We start from the raw sequence: 12,154 nt of genomic DNA, 5'->3' as shown, positions 1-12,154 counted from the left end.
GCCCACAACCAATATTCACTTAAAAAGGGGGTGGGAGACAGTTAGAAACATTTTTTTCCATTTTCATCGGTTAATTTTAAAAATTATTTCTATTTTGATCATAAATTTTTAAAATATATATTTTAATTCTTAAACTCTCTAATATATATTTATTTTTTATCGGTATACATATTGCCTTTAGTATATTATTCGATACACACTCGCAGATTTATAAATGGTAACTCTTAGATTGTAATTACTGTTTTATCTATGGTTATATTCATATTAATTTCTGTCAACAAGTTTAGTTTTTTTTTTTTTTTCAAATGCATCATGTTAAAATGTTTAATTTTTTTTCGAGTTCATCAACTTATAGAATAAAGTATTCAAATATTTGGCACACGGGAGAAGTGATCACGAGTGAGGAAGCATTGCTAGGTTGGCTTGTCGTAAACGATACTATGGTTAGGTTAAATACATTTTGATTTTTTAGTATATTGATAATTAGTTTTATTTGAATTTTAATAATAATTTCACCTGAAATTGGAGAATCTTAAAACTTAAAAGGGAAAAAAAAAAAAAAGTAAAAAAAAAAAAAAGAAAAAAGAAAAGAAGAGAAAAGAAAAAGGCCGCTATGGTTGCCGTTCATTTGGACAGCGAAGAGTTTAGGGAATATATTTATACGCTTTATTTGTCTTCGCATTCCAATTCCAATTCCGATACCAATTTTCCAGTTACCGCCTCCGCGCGCTCTCTAAGCTTCGCTTTCGAGCCCTTTCCAATCGGCCGTCTCGCAGAAATGGCGGATAAACCCAGTCGAGCTCTAGTTATTTTCGGTGATGGGTTGGCTCGCTTTGTTGATCAATCTCATACCCATCTACATGCACTCGCATCGCTAGCTTCCTGTGGGTTTTTGTCACTTCCCAATGCTCCTCCTTCAGGTTCTATCACCGCCTCTCGCTTGCTTATGCTTTTCATCTTGTTTATCTTTCTACTGTCTCTTTATTAATTTAATTTTCTGTTGACTTGATTGAATTTAGTTTCTTTGTAAGCAAGAGAATTACTCATCGTTCGAAATTAAACCCACAAATTACTTTGCCAATCGTCAATTCTTTGTGCCACGGAAAATGTTACTCCGAAAGCCATTCTTAATGGAATCGATTCTAGGTTTTGATCGACGTTGGTTAATTTTCGACCCATTAGGGAGGAGAGTTCGATTTTGAAGATTGGGGCGATATGATTCATGAGCCAACTCTAGTTACATGATGCCATCATTCGGGAGTTGAATATGATATATTCTTTTTGTGAGATTCCACATCAATTGGGGACGAGAATGAAATACCTTGTGTGGAAACCTCTCCCTATCAAATGCATTTTAAAAACCTTGAGGGAAAGCCTAAGGAGGACAATATCTACTAGCGGTGGGCTTGGGCCGTAACAAACGGTATTAAAGCTAGACACCGGGTGATGTGCCAACGAGGAGGCTGAGCCCCGAAGGGGGGTGGACATGAGGTGATGTGCTAGCAAGGATGCTGGTTCCGAAGGGGGGTGGATATGGCGGGGGGTCTCACATCGATTGGAGAAAGGAACGAGTGCCAGCGAGGACGCTGGGCCCTGAAGGGGGTGGAATGTGAGATCCCACATTGGTTGGGGACGAGAACGAAACACCCTTTATAAGGATATGGAAACCTCTCCCTAGCAGACGCCTTTTAAAAACCTTAAGAGAAAGTCTGAAAGGAAAAGTTCAGAGAGGACAACATCTGCTAGCGGTGGGCTTGGGCCGTTACAGGTCCACTATCGTCCATGTTTTCTCAGGCTTATGGCTACCATTTCGGTGAATATGAAGTATGGAAAATGAGGGATGGAGGATAATTTTGTTAAGCAACCTTGTTATTAGGCATTTCGCTTAGATACAGGTGTTTTTTTTCCTTCCCATATTATCAGAACTTCTATTTATTGATCCAAACATATATAACCTGAGTGAAGGCAATAGTTTATTTAATTACTTAACTTATTGTACGGGCTACTGAAAGGATTTTGTTGGCCTTCCCTCATATCTTCCTCGTATTGGGATTCATTTGATGTTTTAGATTGCAGAGAGTGAGGAAAAAAGGATGATTCGGGAGCTTGCGCTTCTATTCGATGCATGTGACCCATTCATCAATAAGGTATGATATTTCTTCTCTTTGAGCACCAAGGACTAATTTTACAATGAAAGATAATATTTGGTTTTTCAGAATGGAGATGGCTGCGAAGGAAGTAGTCAGAAAAAGTCCATACCTGAAAGGTAGTTTATCCTTATGGTATCTGTTCAGTTGATGTCATGAGTAGGATGAATCCCTGTGGTTGGTTTATGAACAACTTGGCTGGTGGTTTTGTGTTGCTACTTTAGGTTCATGGGAATGAAAGCTGCAATACTGACAAATAGTTCAAGCGTGCAATATCTGGGCTCTGAACTTGGTGTGTCCCTGTTGCGACTGGAGGAGTTGATGCAAATGAACCATCTTGGGTTGCCACCAGTTGACTTTGTGGCCTCTGAATTGCTGAAGAAGCTTGGTTTTCAAGATGGAAAGATACAAGATACAAGCGAGTTTGATTTTTTGTTTGTACATATGGGAGTTGGCGACAAAGTTAATGGCGAGAAAGACAAAACAACTTCGGATGATATGAAATATATTGATGCTTTGGTTGGTGATATATTGCAAAAGGCTCAGCCTGGATCAGAAATTGGTTCCCGTTTGCACTTGTCCCTTGTGATGAGCTATGGAAATGTCTTTAAGGATGATGAATGCAACTTGTCTGTTTTGACTTCCAAAGATGTGAAAAATTCTGATTTGTCAGCACTCTTTCCCTGTCAAAGTTACACGATGATGGGGGAGGTCTCACGGAATGATGTTCGGTGAGTCAAAATTAATGGTTTTTCTTTGGATTGATGGGTTTTCAAAATTTTATTGGCTGATATCTCTTGCATTATCCGATAACAAGGCATCATTCACCCATGTTAGCTGCTCAGTGGCAATATGGAGTAACCCGCAAAGATAAAGCAGAAACATTTTCTTTCAAGGAGTTTAAAGAGGTGAAGTTCAATATTTTTCTCCTATTGCTTCCATGCCTTTCATTGTTTCGTGCATTCATCCATGGAAATGTATGTCATCTTGGTTGGCCTTTGAACTACTGAGGCTTTGTGCTGCCTTAAGCAATAGGATGGTCTCTTAGTCTTGACGAGCTCAACTTCTAACATGATTATAATGTTTATGTTGGAAAATCATCTTAAATTCTGGAATTACATGGGGATGCATTATTCTTACATCATTATTATGTTGCTTGCATGATATGAGGATTTTTCAGCTTGACATAATGCAAGAATTGAATTCCATGTATTCTCTTCATGAATATGAACTTATGATTACTCTTCAAATCTGGTTTTCCTGGCCTGTGCTTGATTGGATGGTTTGAGGCATTTATTAGAGGATCCTTTCTTTTTCAGCAAGGCAGCAACCTCGTGATACCTGCAGATAGATTTATACATGAGGTAGCTTTTAAGCTTTGGAAGGCCCCCAAGTATGGAGCTTGAGATGGACAACACCTCAAGACTTTCAAAATGAGAATAAGTCCCTCAAAGCACACACGTTTTGCTTGGGAACACTTTGCCAGAAGCACGTTATGGATTCCAAATTTTGCTTATACTCTGATGCTTGGGAAAGAAAATTGTGAGTGCTACGATTTTCGTGGAGAATGGCTTCTGTTTATAAGAATTGCATTGTAATGATAACGTCAGTTTCAAAATTGGAAATTAATGCTAATACGTTTTGCTTTTTAAGCTGAAAGATTCATCTATTAAAGAAAAGAAGACAGGAAGGGGAAAGGGAGCCAAGGAAAAAATTACTACAAATGTTATATTGCAGCATATCAGGGAAGTGTAAATGACAAATATGAATATTGGTAACATATGTACAGTGCAACTAGGGGGGGTGAAACAGTGAGGATATTATATATCATTGAGAGTCTTGCAGGAAGGTGCAGTGAAGTAGGAAACTAAGCAGTGGCTGCTGCTGCTGCTTCCTCCTCGACAACCTGGTTCGCTGGTTGTAGGGTGCAAATCAGGTTGCGATCACCGTACACATTGTCAACACGTCCTGAACCCGAAATTCTGTTTAGTAAGAGAGAGGGATAATGCCAACATAAATCAGGTAGAGAAATTAGAAACGAGTCACTCGTGTGTACCTGTAGATGGCCAGAACTTGGAAGCCCTGAGCCAGGAAGCTGGAAAAGCTGCATATTCCCTAGAGTATGGCTTTGTCCATGCATCTCCCATTAGCAGAGATGGTGGATGAGGCGCACCCTGGATTAGTAATTAAGCTTGTTAAGGTCTATCAGATGAAAAATGCTGAAGTAGTTAAGCTTTAGAGAAGAGGACTTCACCTTCAGGACGTTGTTGTTGATATCAGCTTTTCCTTTCTCAATCTGGGTGATTTCTTCTCTGATCGAAATAAGGGCATCACAGAATCTGTCCAACTCCGCCTGCAAAATGTATACGTGAAAAGGAAGTTATCAAGATCGGGCAAGAGCATACGTGAAAAGGGGGAATACCTTGCTTTCACTTTCTGTGGGTTCGATCATGAGAGTGCCCGGGACAGGCCATGACATGGTGGGTGCATGGAAACCATAGTCCATTAGACGCTTAGCAACGTCTTCAGGCTCTATCCCAGCAGTTTGCTGCCGCAATTGCACGACAAATTAAGCGTTTAACAGTTGGATGTAAACATCAAGGGAAATTTAACGCAAGAAATTACCTTGAAGCCTCTCAAGTCGATGATGAATTCATGGGCAACTGTTCCATTGACACCACGGAAGAGAACAGGGTAATGATTCTGCAGGTTTCAAAGCAAATATTAAGATCTATGAGAATGAGAACTGGAAAGAAGATGTGAAAGGAACAGCAAGCATAAGAATCAGAAACCTCTAAACGTTTGGCCATATAGTTAGCGTTCAGAATGGCGATCTTAGACGCGTTGGTTAGGCCCTCAGACCCCATCATGGCTATGTAAGTGTAAGATATTGGGAGAATAAGAGCAGAACCCCATGGTGCAGCAGCTATGGTACCGAGAGGCTGTGCTTTGTCGGGAGCAGGAATGCCTCCAGTAGGTATCTTCGGAGTTCAAATTGGCAAATTCCAAATTCAAACTATTGTAATGAATATAGCAATCAAATTTAACAGAGATATGTTTTTACCACAGGATGAGAGGGCAAAAATGGTGCTAAGTGCTTCTTGACACCAATAGGACCCATGCCAGGGCCACCTCCTCCATGTGGAATGCAAAATGTTTTGTGGAGATTGAGATGGCAAACATCAGCTCCAATCCAACCTGGGCTTGTTAGACCCACCTGAAAAACACACCCAAAATCGACTCTGATTACTTGAAAAGGATCTGTTCTATAGGTTGTTTAACAGCGTCCTCGAGTTCTAGGGATCGAAAGACGAAATGATACGTACCTGGGCATTCATGTTGGCTCCATCCATATAGACTTGGCCTCCATTCTCATGAATGATCTTACAAATCTCATCAATGCCTTCTTCATACACTCCATGTGTGGAAGGATATGTAACCTATCATTATTTCAACCAAACAAACTCAAATCACAGTCAAAGCTTTGGCTGCTCAAATTCTAGGATCTAACCATGAGTGCTGAGAGATTGTCCTTGTTGGCTTCTGCAGCCTTCTTCAGCTCTGCAATGTTGATGTTTCCCTTTGAATCGGTTCCAACCGATACGATCTTCATTCCACACATGGCTGCACTTGCGGGGTTGGTCCCGTGTGCTGATAGCGGAATGAGGCACACGTCGCGGTGGTGGTCTCCTCTTGCCTGTGGAATGATACCATTTGTAACCGCTCAAGTCACGCTAGCAGGTATTGTCTTTTTTAGGCTTTCTCTCAAAATTTTAAAATGCGTCCACAAGGGAGAGCTTTCCACATCCTTATTTCGTTCCTCTTTCAAACCTCTCTCAAAACGACGTGGGATCTCACATAAAGGCACCAAAGAACTAAAATGAGAAGAAAAAAAAAACGTACCATGTGGTAAGCACGGATAACCATGAGGCCAGCATACTCTCCAGCCGCACCAGCATTTGGTTGCAACGAGAAAGAATCAAACCCAGTTATTGCACATAACAGGTCTCCCAAATCACTGAACATCTCCTGCACAATGGAATCCGACATGAACACGATATTTCTTTTGTCCCTTCGGCCAATCATTTTCGTATGAGAACAAAAACTTACCTGATATCCCTGAGACTGGTCAATAGGAGCAAAGGGGTGAAGGTTGGTGAAACCGGGCCACGTTACGGGCATCATCTCCGTCGTTGCGTTTAGCTTCATTGTGCAAGATCCCAACGGAATCATACTGTGGCACAGCGAAAGGTCCTTCGACTGCAGCCTCTGGATGTACCTCAACAATTCATGCTCTGTATGGTACCTGACGCATAGCAGAACATACTAGTCATGGAATTAAACTTCCTATAGTTTTAGCTATACGACTTCATATTACAAGAACTGCAAATGATGTGTACGTGTTAAAGATCGGGTGGGTAAGGTACGAGCTTTCCCTCACTAGCACTGATGGAATTGCATTCTCGACCTCGGGAGCAAGAGATGCAGCGGTAAATGGAACCTATAACAAGAAGACATTGCCATGGATGAGAATAAGATCAATAGAACCAAGACTATCACCATTACATGTTTAGATACAATTCAAATACTTACTGGTTTTCCACCAGAGAAAACTGAAAAAAGGTTATCAACGTCTTCTAAGGTCGTCGTTTCATCGAAAGCAACGGTGATCTAAAAGGCAATCCATCAACAATTAATCAAACGACATGAACTGTTTTGTTGAACAATCGATGCGAAATACAGAAGTTTAGTTACCGTGTTTTTGTCGACGATTCGTAGATTAATACCACTCTTGTAAGCAGCATCTGCAATTGCATTTGCATCAGCAACCTTAACCTTTACAGTGTCAAAGAAAGGAAGACCTTGAACTTCTGCAGCGCCTAGTTTCTTCAGTCCGACCGAAAAAGCACCGGCGAGGCCATGAACTCTCTCTGCAATCGCCTTGAGGCCCTTCCGTCCGTGATACACGGCGTACATCGCAGCCATGTTCGCCAGCAACGCCTAAACAAACCACACATGTTCAAAGCAAAACCAACCCAATCATCATATGAATTATAATCTCAATACCTGAGCAGTACAAATGTTGCTAGTAGCCTTGTCCCTTCTGATATGCTGCTCTCTAGTTTGCATCACCATACGCAGCGCAGGTTTGCCCGATGAATCGACGCTAACACCGATGATTCTTCCCGGCATCATTCTCTTATACTCTTGAGAGGTGACCAAAAAGGCAGCATGAGGACCTCCATACCCCATTGGAACACCAAACCTCTGCGCAGATCCAACGACGATATCGGCCCCTAATTCACCCGGTGGCTTAAACATTGTCAACGCCAAAAGATCGGTCGCCATCACAACCTTAACCCCATTAGCATGAGCATTCTTAATGAACTCCCCATAGTCCAAAACCTCCCCTTCAGTGCCAGGATACTGAACAAGAACACCACAAACATCACCAGATTTATAATCAATATCCTTAAGATCCGCAGTCACTACTTTAAGATCGAACCCGGCCGCTCGAGTAACACAAATATCGATCGTTTGCGGGTGGCAATTGTTCGAGATAATGAACGTTTTCTTCTTCCCCTTGAGGATATTATTACACATTGCCATAGCCTCAGCAGCTGCCGTCCCTTCATCAAGCAAGGAGGCATTGGACATGGGGAGGCCAGTGAGATCTGTAATTACTGTTTGATAGTTAAGCAAAGATTCAAGACGGCCCTGTGAAATCTCAGCTTGATATGGTGTGTACTGAGTATACCAAGCAGGATTCTCCATTATGTTCCTCAAAATAACAGGAGGAACAAAAGTATTATAATACCCCATTCCTATATACGATTTGAAAATCTTGTTCTTAGAGGCCAAGTTTTGCATATGCTCAATCATTTGATTCTCAGTTAACCCTTCATCAAACTTGGAGAATTTCATGGATTGGAGCCTAATCGATTTGGGGACAGTGGCGTCGACGAGCGAATCAAGGCTTTCGAACCCACATAACTCTGCCATTTTGCTCCGTTCTTCGGGGGTTGCAGAGTTATGGCGGCGAGGAAAAGTGTCGCTTGGCTTCAATGCCTCGACGGATATCGAACGGGTTTGAGACCCAATTCCGATTGAATTCCGATGAAGAAATGAATCCGTTCTTGCGCGTCTACACAAGAACGAATTAGAAGACAGCGAAGAGACATACCTCGAAGGCGTAGAGAAAACAGGGGAATTGAACAGTGGAGGAGGGTCGATTTGACGGTGGTGCTTCGACGATGAAACAAGGCGCCTCAGCGCCGCCTTGTTCGCCAACCGCCGCGCTCGTTCCATAGCTTATGGGTTATGCTCTGTTCGTCGAAAGCTTAAATTAATGGCTACGTCTGTCAATTACTCCATAAGCGAGAGTTCACTGATTTCCAGAAACAGAGAAAAAATGGGTATTGATATTAATAAAGAATTGAATCCTTTTGTTGGTAATAAAAGAAAAAATTCAATAAATTGGAAGTGAAGAAAAGAAAAACAGAGAAAATGAGAGGATGAGATATGGTGGAGCTGGTAAGTGGTGGATTACGGCGCACCTAGGTTTGAAAAAGACAGCCCAATTTCTTGCGACAGTGGGGAATCACGGCCAACCAACTCCCAAACAAGGTATTGCTCAGGATTGAATGGAACCAAATGAATTGCAGAAGGGATTGTGTTTCAATGGATCTTCAAAATCGCTTTATTTTGTTTTTACACTAAGTCAATTCAATCGTTAGTGATTATATTATAAGGTATATATCAACAAACCACGCTGGCGAATCCAATAGACCCTTTTGAGTTGGCATTGAACAATTACAGAGGAGATACTTTTAAGTGTACAGAATCTATCTAAAGCGTTGGGTACTTTCAAACCCTTCTGGAAGCCATAAATTCGCTATGCTTCCTTGTAAGACAACTTCAAAGAACAGGAAAAGAAATAGAATTTGAAGTCAAGCCCAGAGAGCGAGTGACGACATCAGCCCCGCCCCGAGAAATAGAGTACAATAAGAAACAATTTGGAGTCTAAAATTGCAGCTCATTCTCTTGCTAAGAAAGTCAGCCGCGATCAAATCAACCAAAGCCATGTACACCAGAATTCCCGCGGATAGAGAGTCCAAAATCCCTTCCGCAACCAACGCCCCAGTGCTGTTGGGGTTGTAGGTGGAGGCGACAGCCGTGCCTATGGCGATGCCGATGGGCGTGGTGATGGCAAAGAAGACAGCCATGAGGGAGGTGGAGAGGGTGTTGAACTGAGCCTGAGAGATGCAGCCGCCCAGGGCAAAGCCTTCAAAGAACTGATGGAAGGACAGGGCTGCAATTAAGGGTCTAATGGTGCATGGGCTGTGGGACACTCCCAGAGACAGTCCAATTATCACTGAATGTGACACTATCCCAAGCTCCAAAATCTGCACAAAAATACCTTTATTTGACTCTTAAACTTTAATATTTCAATTTAAAAGTAAAAAATGTGTCTAATAAATATCTAAACGACTCATTTATAATTAAAGAAACATGAACTATTTGAAACAAATTACGATGCGTTGACTTTGGGTTAAGAATTTATGTTCCTCACAAGGCATGAGGAAAAAGGAGGAAAAAGGAGGGAGAAAAGAAGTTGGACAGTAAGTCAAGCGACATGACTGACACGTGGAGGCGAAAACTCGAAGAGAAAAAAAAAATTACCTGGGAAATAACGACATGTCGTACACCGCTTTCGTCATCGTCGCCGTCAAGCCCATGAGAATGACCATGTCCTCCATGGGCATGGCCATGATCGTGGACTCTCACGTGCCCATCACATGCCTCCTTCCCCTGCGGATGACTGTGACGATGGTGGCCGGCGTGGGCATGCATTCCAACGATGTGCATCGCGCCGCCGTCCTCTTCCCCGAACACTTTCACGTTCAAATCTCCGGCGGGAAGAATGCCCGATTCCAACCCGGAATCTACCACCGACCCGACCCGGTTACCCTCCTCTTTCGATCGAATCACCCCCTGTTTTCGCTCGTAGTACTGAGTACCGACGAAATCGACGAGGAGCGTCAACAGCGACGCCATCATCGCGAAGAATCCCGAGAAGGGGAATTTCGACCATGGGAATTTCGGCAAGCACGGATCGGAGAGCGCATTCGATCCGTCTGGAAGCATGTGCACAAAAGCGGTGGCAAGAATTACACCGGCGGCAAACGCCTTCGCCGCGACGAACAGATTTCCGTCTGTTTTGAGAAACCGGCGCTGGCTGCCAAACAATGGAATGGCGATTCCGATGACTCCCGATGTGAGAATGGAGGCGATGGCGATTAATTTGAAATGGAACGCAGCCGAATCGTCTCTACAGAGTTCTAACTCCGAGACGCCACAATCCGAATTGCCCATGGATTCGGATACGGTCCGGATAAGAGACCCTGTTTTGATCAGGAAATCAAAAAACGAGAACTCCCCAGATTAAAACTCTAATATTACTAAACCCTAGAAATCACGAATGAACCAATAAACTAATCAATTACAAGAATTAAGAACACAAATACATACTGTCAGCAATCAGTACATCAAATTAGGAAACCACAAAATTCCACAATTAATCGAATTCGATTCAAATCAGCCAAGACACAAGGAAAACAGATTAATTGGGGAAAAGGAAATTACCGGAGAGAACTCGAGCTTTATCCTGGAAACCTTGAACACAGAGCATCTGCCACAAATCCTGAAAAAGAAAAGAACAGAGAATCCATCATCTATAAACAAATTCGGGGAAAGAAGAGAGAAATCAAGCAGAAAAGCAGGGGATTCGAACTAACCTCGAGGAAGAACATGAGAGAAGAAGAAAGTTTGAGCAAGGAATTAAGAAGAGCCAGTGAATGTGCAGAACCCAAATCTGGAATCTTCGGAATGGGAAAAGTGGCTGAAATGGAATCAGGTGAAGAGGAGTGATTGATGCGGCGTTCGGCGAGGAGAAGGGTTCATTTGGCTTTAAAAATAAAGCAGCGACAGCGAGCGGTCGGCGACGAAAAAGAGAGAAAAAGAGGAAGAAAAAGAAAGAGAGAGAAGGAAGAAGAAGGAAGTGGAGAAGTGGGAAGGAAGGAAGAGGAGGCATGAGAGAAGAGTGTCGACATAATGGAAGCGAATGGAGGGCACACGCAGCGGAACAAACTAACAGCGACGACTTTTTGCTTCAGAATGACGCCGATAGTGTCGACACTCTTTATGCCCTCTTTCACCATTTCCAACCATTCTTCCTTTTTTGCCCTTTCTCTTTCTTTCTTTATTTTTAATTTCATTTTCTTTCACGTCTTATATATTTTTATTTTATTTTATTTTATTTTCAAATGTTTGAATTTGTTACCTATATTGGATTATTGCTATGGATTTTGGTAATAGAATTTCAATTTTAGTAAAAAGGAATAAAATAATAATTTTATTTCTTAAAAAAAAAAAACTATTCAACTACCCTGACTCGTTACATACCCTCACAGTTTTAAAACATTGTCGGCTAGGAATAAGTTTTCACACCTTTGTAAAAATAAAATGTTTTGTTTTCCTTTTCAACCAATGTGGGATATCAGGGTCCATCCTCTTGGGAGGCAATGTCCTCACTGGTATACCGCCCGGTGTCTGGCTCTGATACCATTTGTAACCGTCCAAATTCACTACTAGCCAATATTATCCTCAAAGTACACCATAGAGTTTATGCAATGGTATAATATTGTCAATTTTTAGCATAAACTCTCGTGACTTTACTCAACGTGGGAATACTCTTAATAGTCCTCAACATAGTGTGTTATCACGACCTATCTCTGAACTAATCAACGTGGAACTACTCCTCTAATAGTTTTCAACATAAAACATTTTGAAATAGAAAAAAGAAATTCAAGTTTTAAAATAATATTTTCCTTATAAAGAAAGAGCCCATAGGTTATTAAATTAAGACTATATATATATATATATATATATATATATATATATACGAAACATGAAAAAATTAGCATAAAATAAAAATTAAATATGTA

The 12,154-nt window shown here is 41.6% G+C and overlaps 3 protein-coding genes across 4 annotated transcripts; 1 reads left to right on the top strand and 2 right to left on the bottom strand.

Moving 5' to 3' along the window:
- The first annotated feature begins 655 nt into the window (after positions 1–655).
- On the top strand, positions 656–3,799 carry LOC111805350 (rhomboid family protein). Of its 2 annotated transcripts, none has more exons than XM_023690396.2 (6): positions 656–920; positions 2,077–2,147; positions 2,217–2,266; positions 2,372–2,878; positions 2,965–3,055; positions 3,467–3,799. In XM_023690396.2, exons 1-6 carry the CDS (start codon positions 779–781, stop codon positions 3,551–3,553), a joined length of 948 nt encoding a protein of 315 aa, XP_023546164.1. In that variant the 5' UTR covers positions 656–778; the 3' UTR covers positions 3,554–3,799. The 2 variants fall into 2 exon arrangements, with proteins under 2 accessions (XP_023546164.1, XP_023546165.1); XM_023690397.2 differs by having other exon boundaries at positions 761–920; positions 2,070–2,147.
- Positions 3,800–3,854: 55 nt separating this feature from the next.
- On the bottom strand, positions 3,855–8,842 carry LOC111805345 (glycine dehydrogenase (decarboxylating), mitochondrial). The gene is made up of 16 exons (XM_023690383.2): positions 8,705–8,842; positions 7,215–8,535; positions 6,903–7,148; positions 6,741–6,818; positions 6,548–6,648; positions 6,258–6,453; positions 6,051–6,176; positions 5,659–5,844; positions 5,474–5,587; positions 5,212–5,364; positions 4,940–5,128; positions 4,773–4,850; positions 4,570–4,695; positions 4,402–4,500; positions 4,204–4,321; positions 3,855–4,115 (listed from the first exon to the last, which is right to left on the bottom strand). Exons 2-16 carry the CDS (start codon positions 8,454–8,456, stop codon positions 4,015–4,017), a joined length of 3,153 nt encoding a protein of 1,050 aa, XP_023546151.2. The 5' UTR covers positions 8,457–8,535; positions 8,705–8,842; the 3' UTR covers positions 3,855–4,014.
- A 78-nt stretch (positions 8,843–8,920) lies between these two features.
- On the bottom strand, positions 8,921–11,302 carry LOC111805348 (zinc transporter 4, chloroplastic-like). Its single transcript, XM_023690391.2, has 4 exons — positions 10,946–11,302; positions 10,794–10,851; positions 9,831–10,552; positions 8,921–9,553 (listed from the first exon to the last, which is right to left on the bottom strand). Exons 1-4 carry the CDS (start codon positions 10,958–10,960, stop codon positions 9,098–9,100), a joined length of 1,251 nt encoding a protein of 416 aa, XP_023546159.1. The 5' UTR covers positions 10,961–11,302; the 3' UTR covers positions 8,921–9,097.
- Between the last annotated feature and the right edge of the window lie 852 nt (positions 11,303–12,154).

The sequence above is a fragment of the Cucurbita pepo genome, chromosome 11 (assembly GCF_057944985.1).
Source record: "Cucurbita pepo subsp. pepo isolate OVF chromosome 11, ASM5794498v1, whole genome shotgun sequence".
Classification (NCBI taxonomy): Eukaryota; Viridiplantae; Streptophyta; class Magnoliopsida; order Cucurbitales; family Cucurbitaceae; genus Cucurbita; species Cucurbita pepo.
The sequence above is the reverse complement of the archived record's forward strand: the minus strand, read 5'-3'. Positions and strand labels throughout refer to the sequence as shown.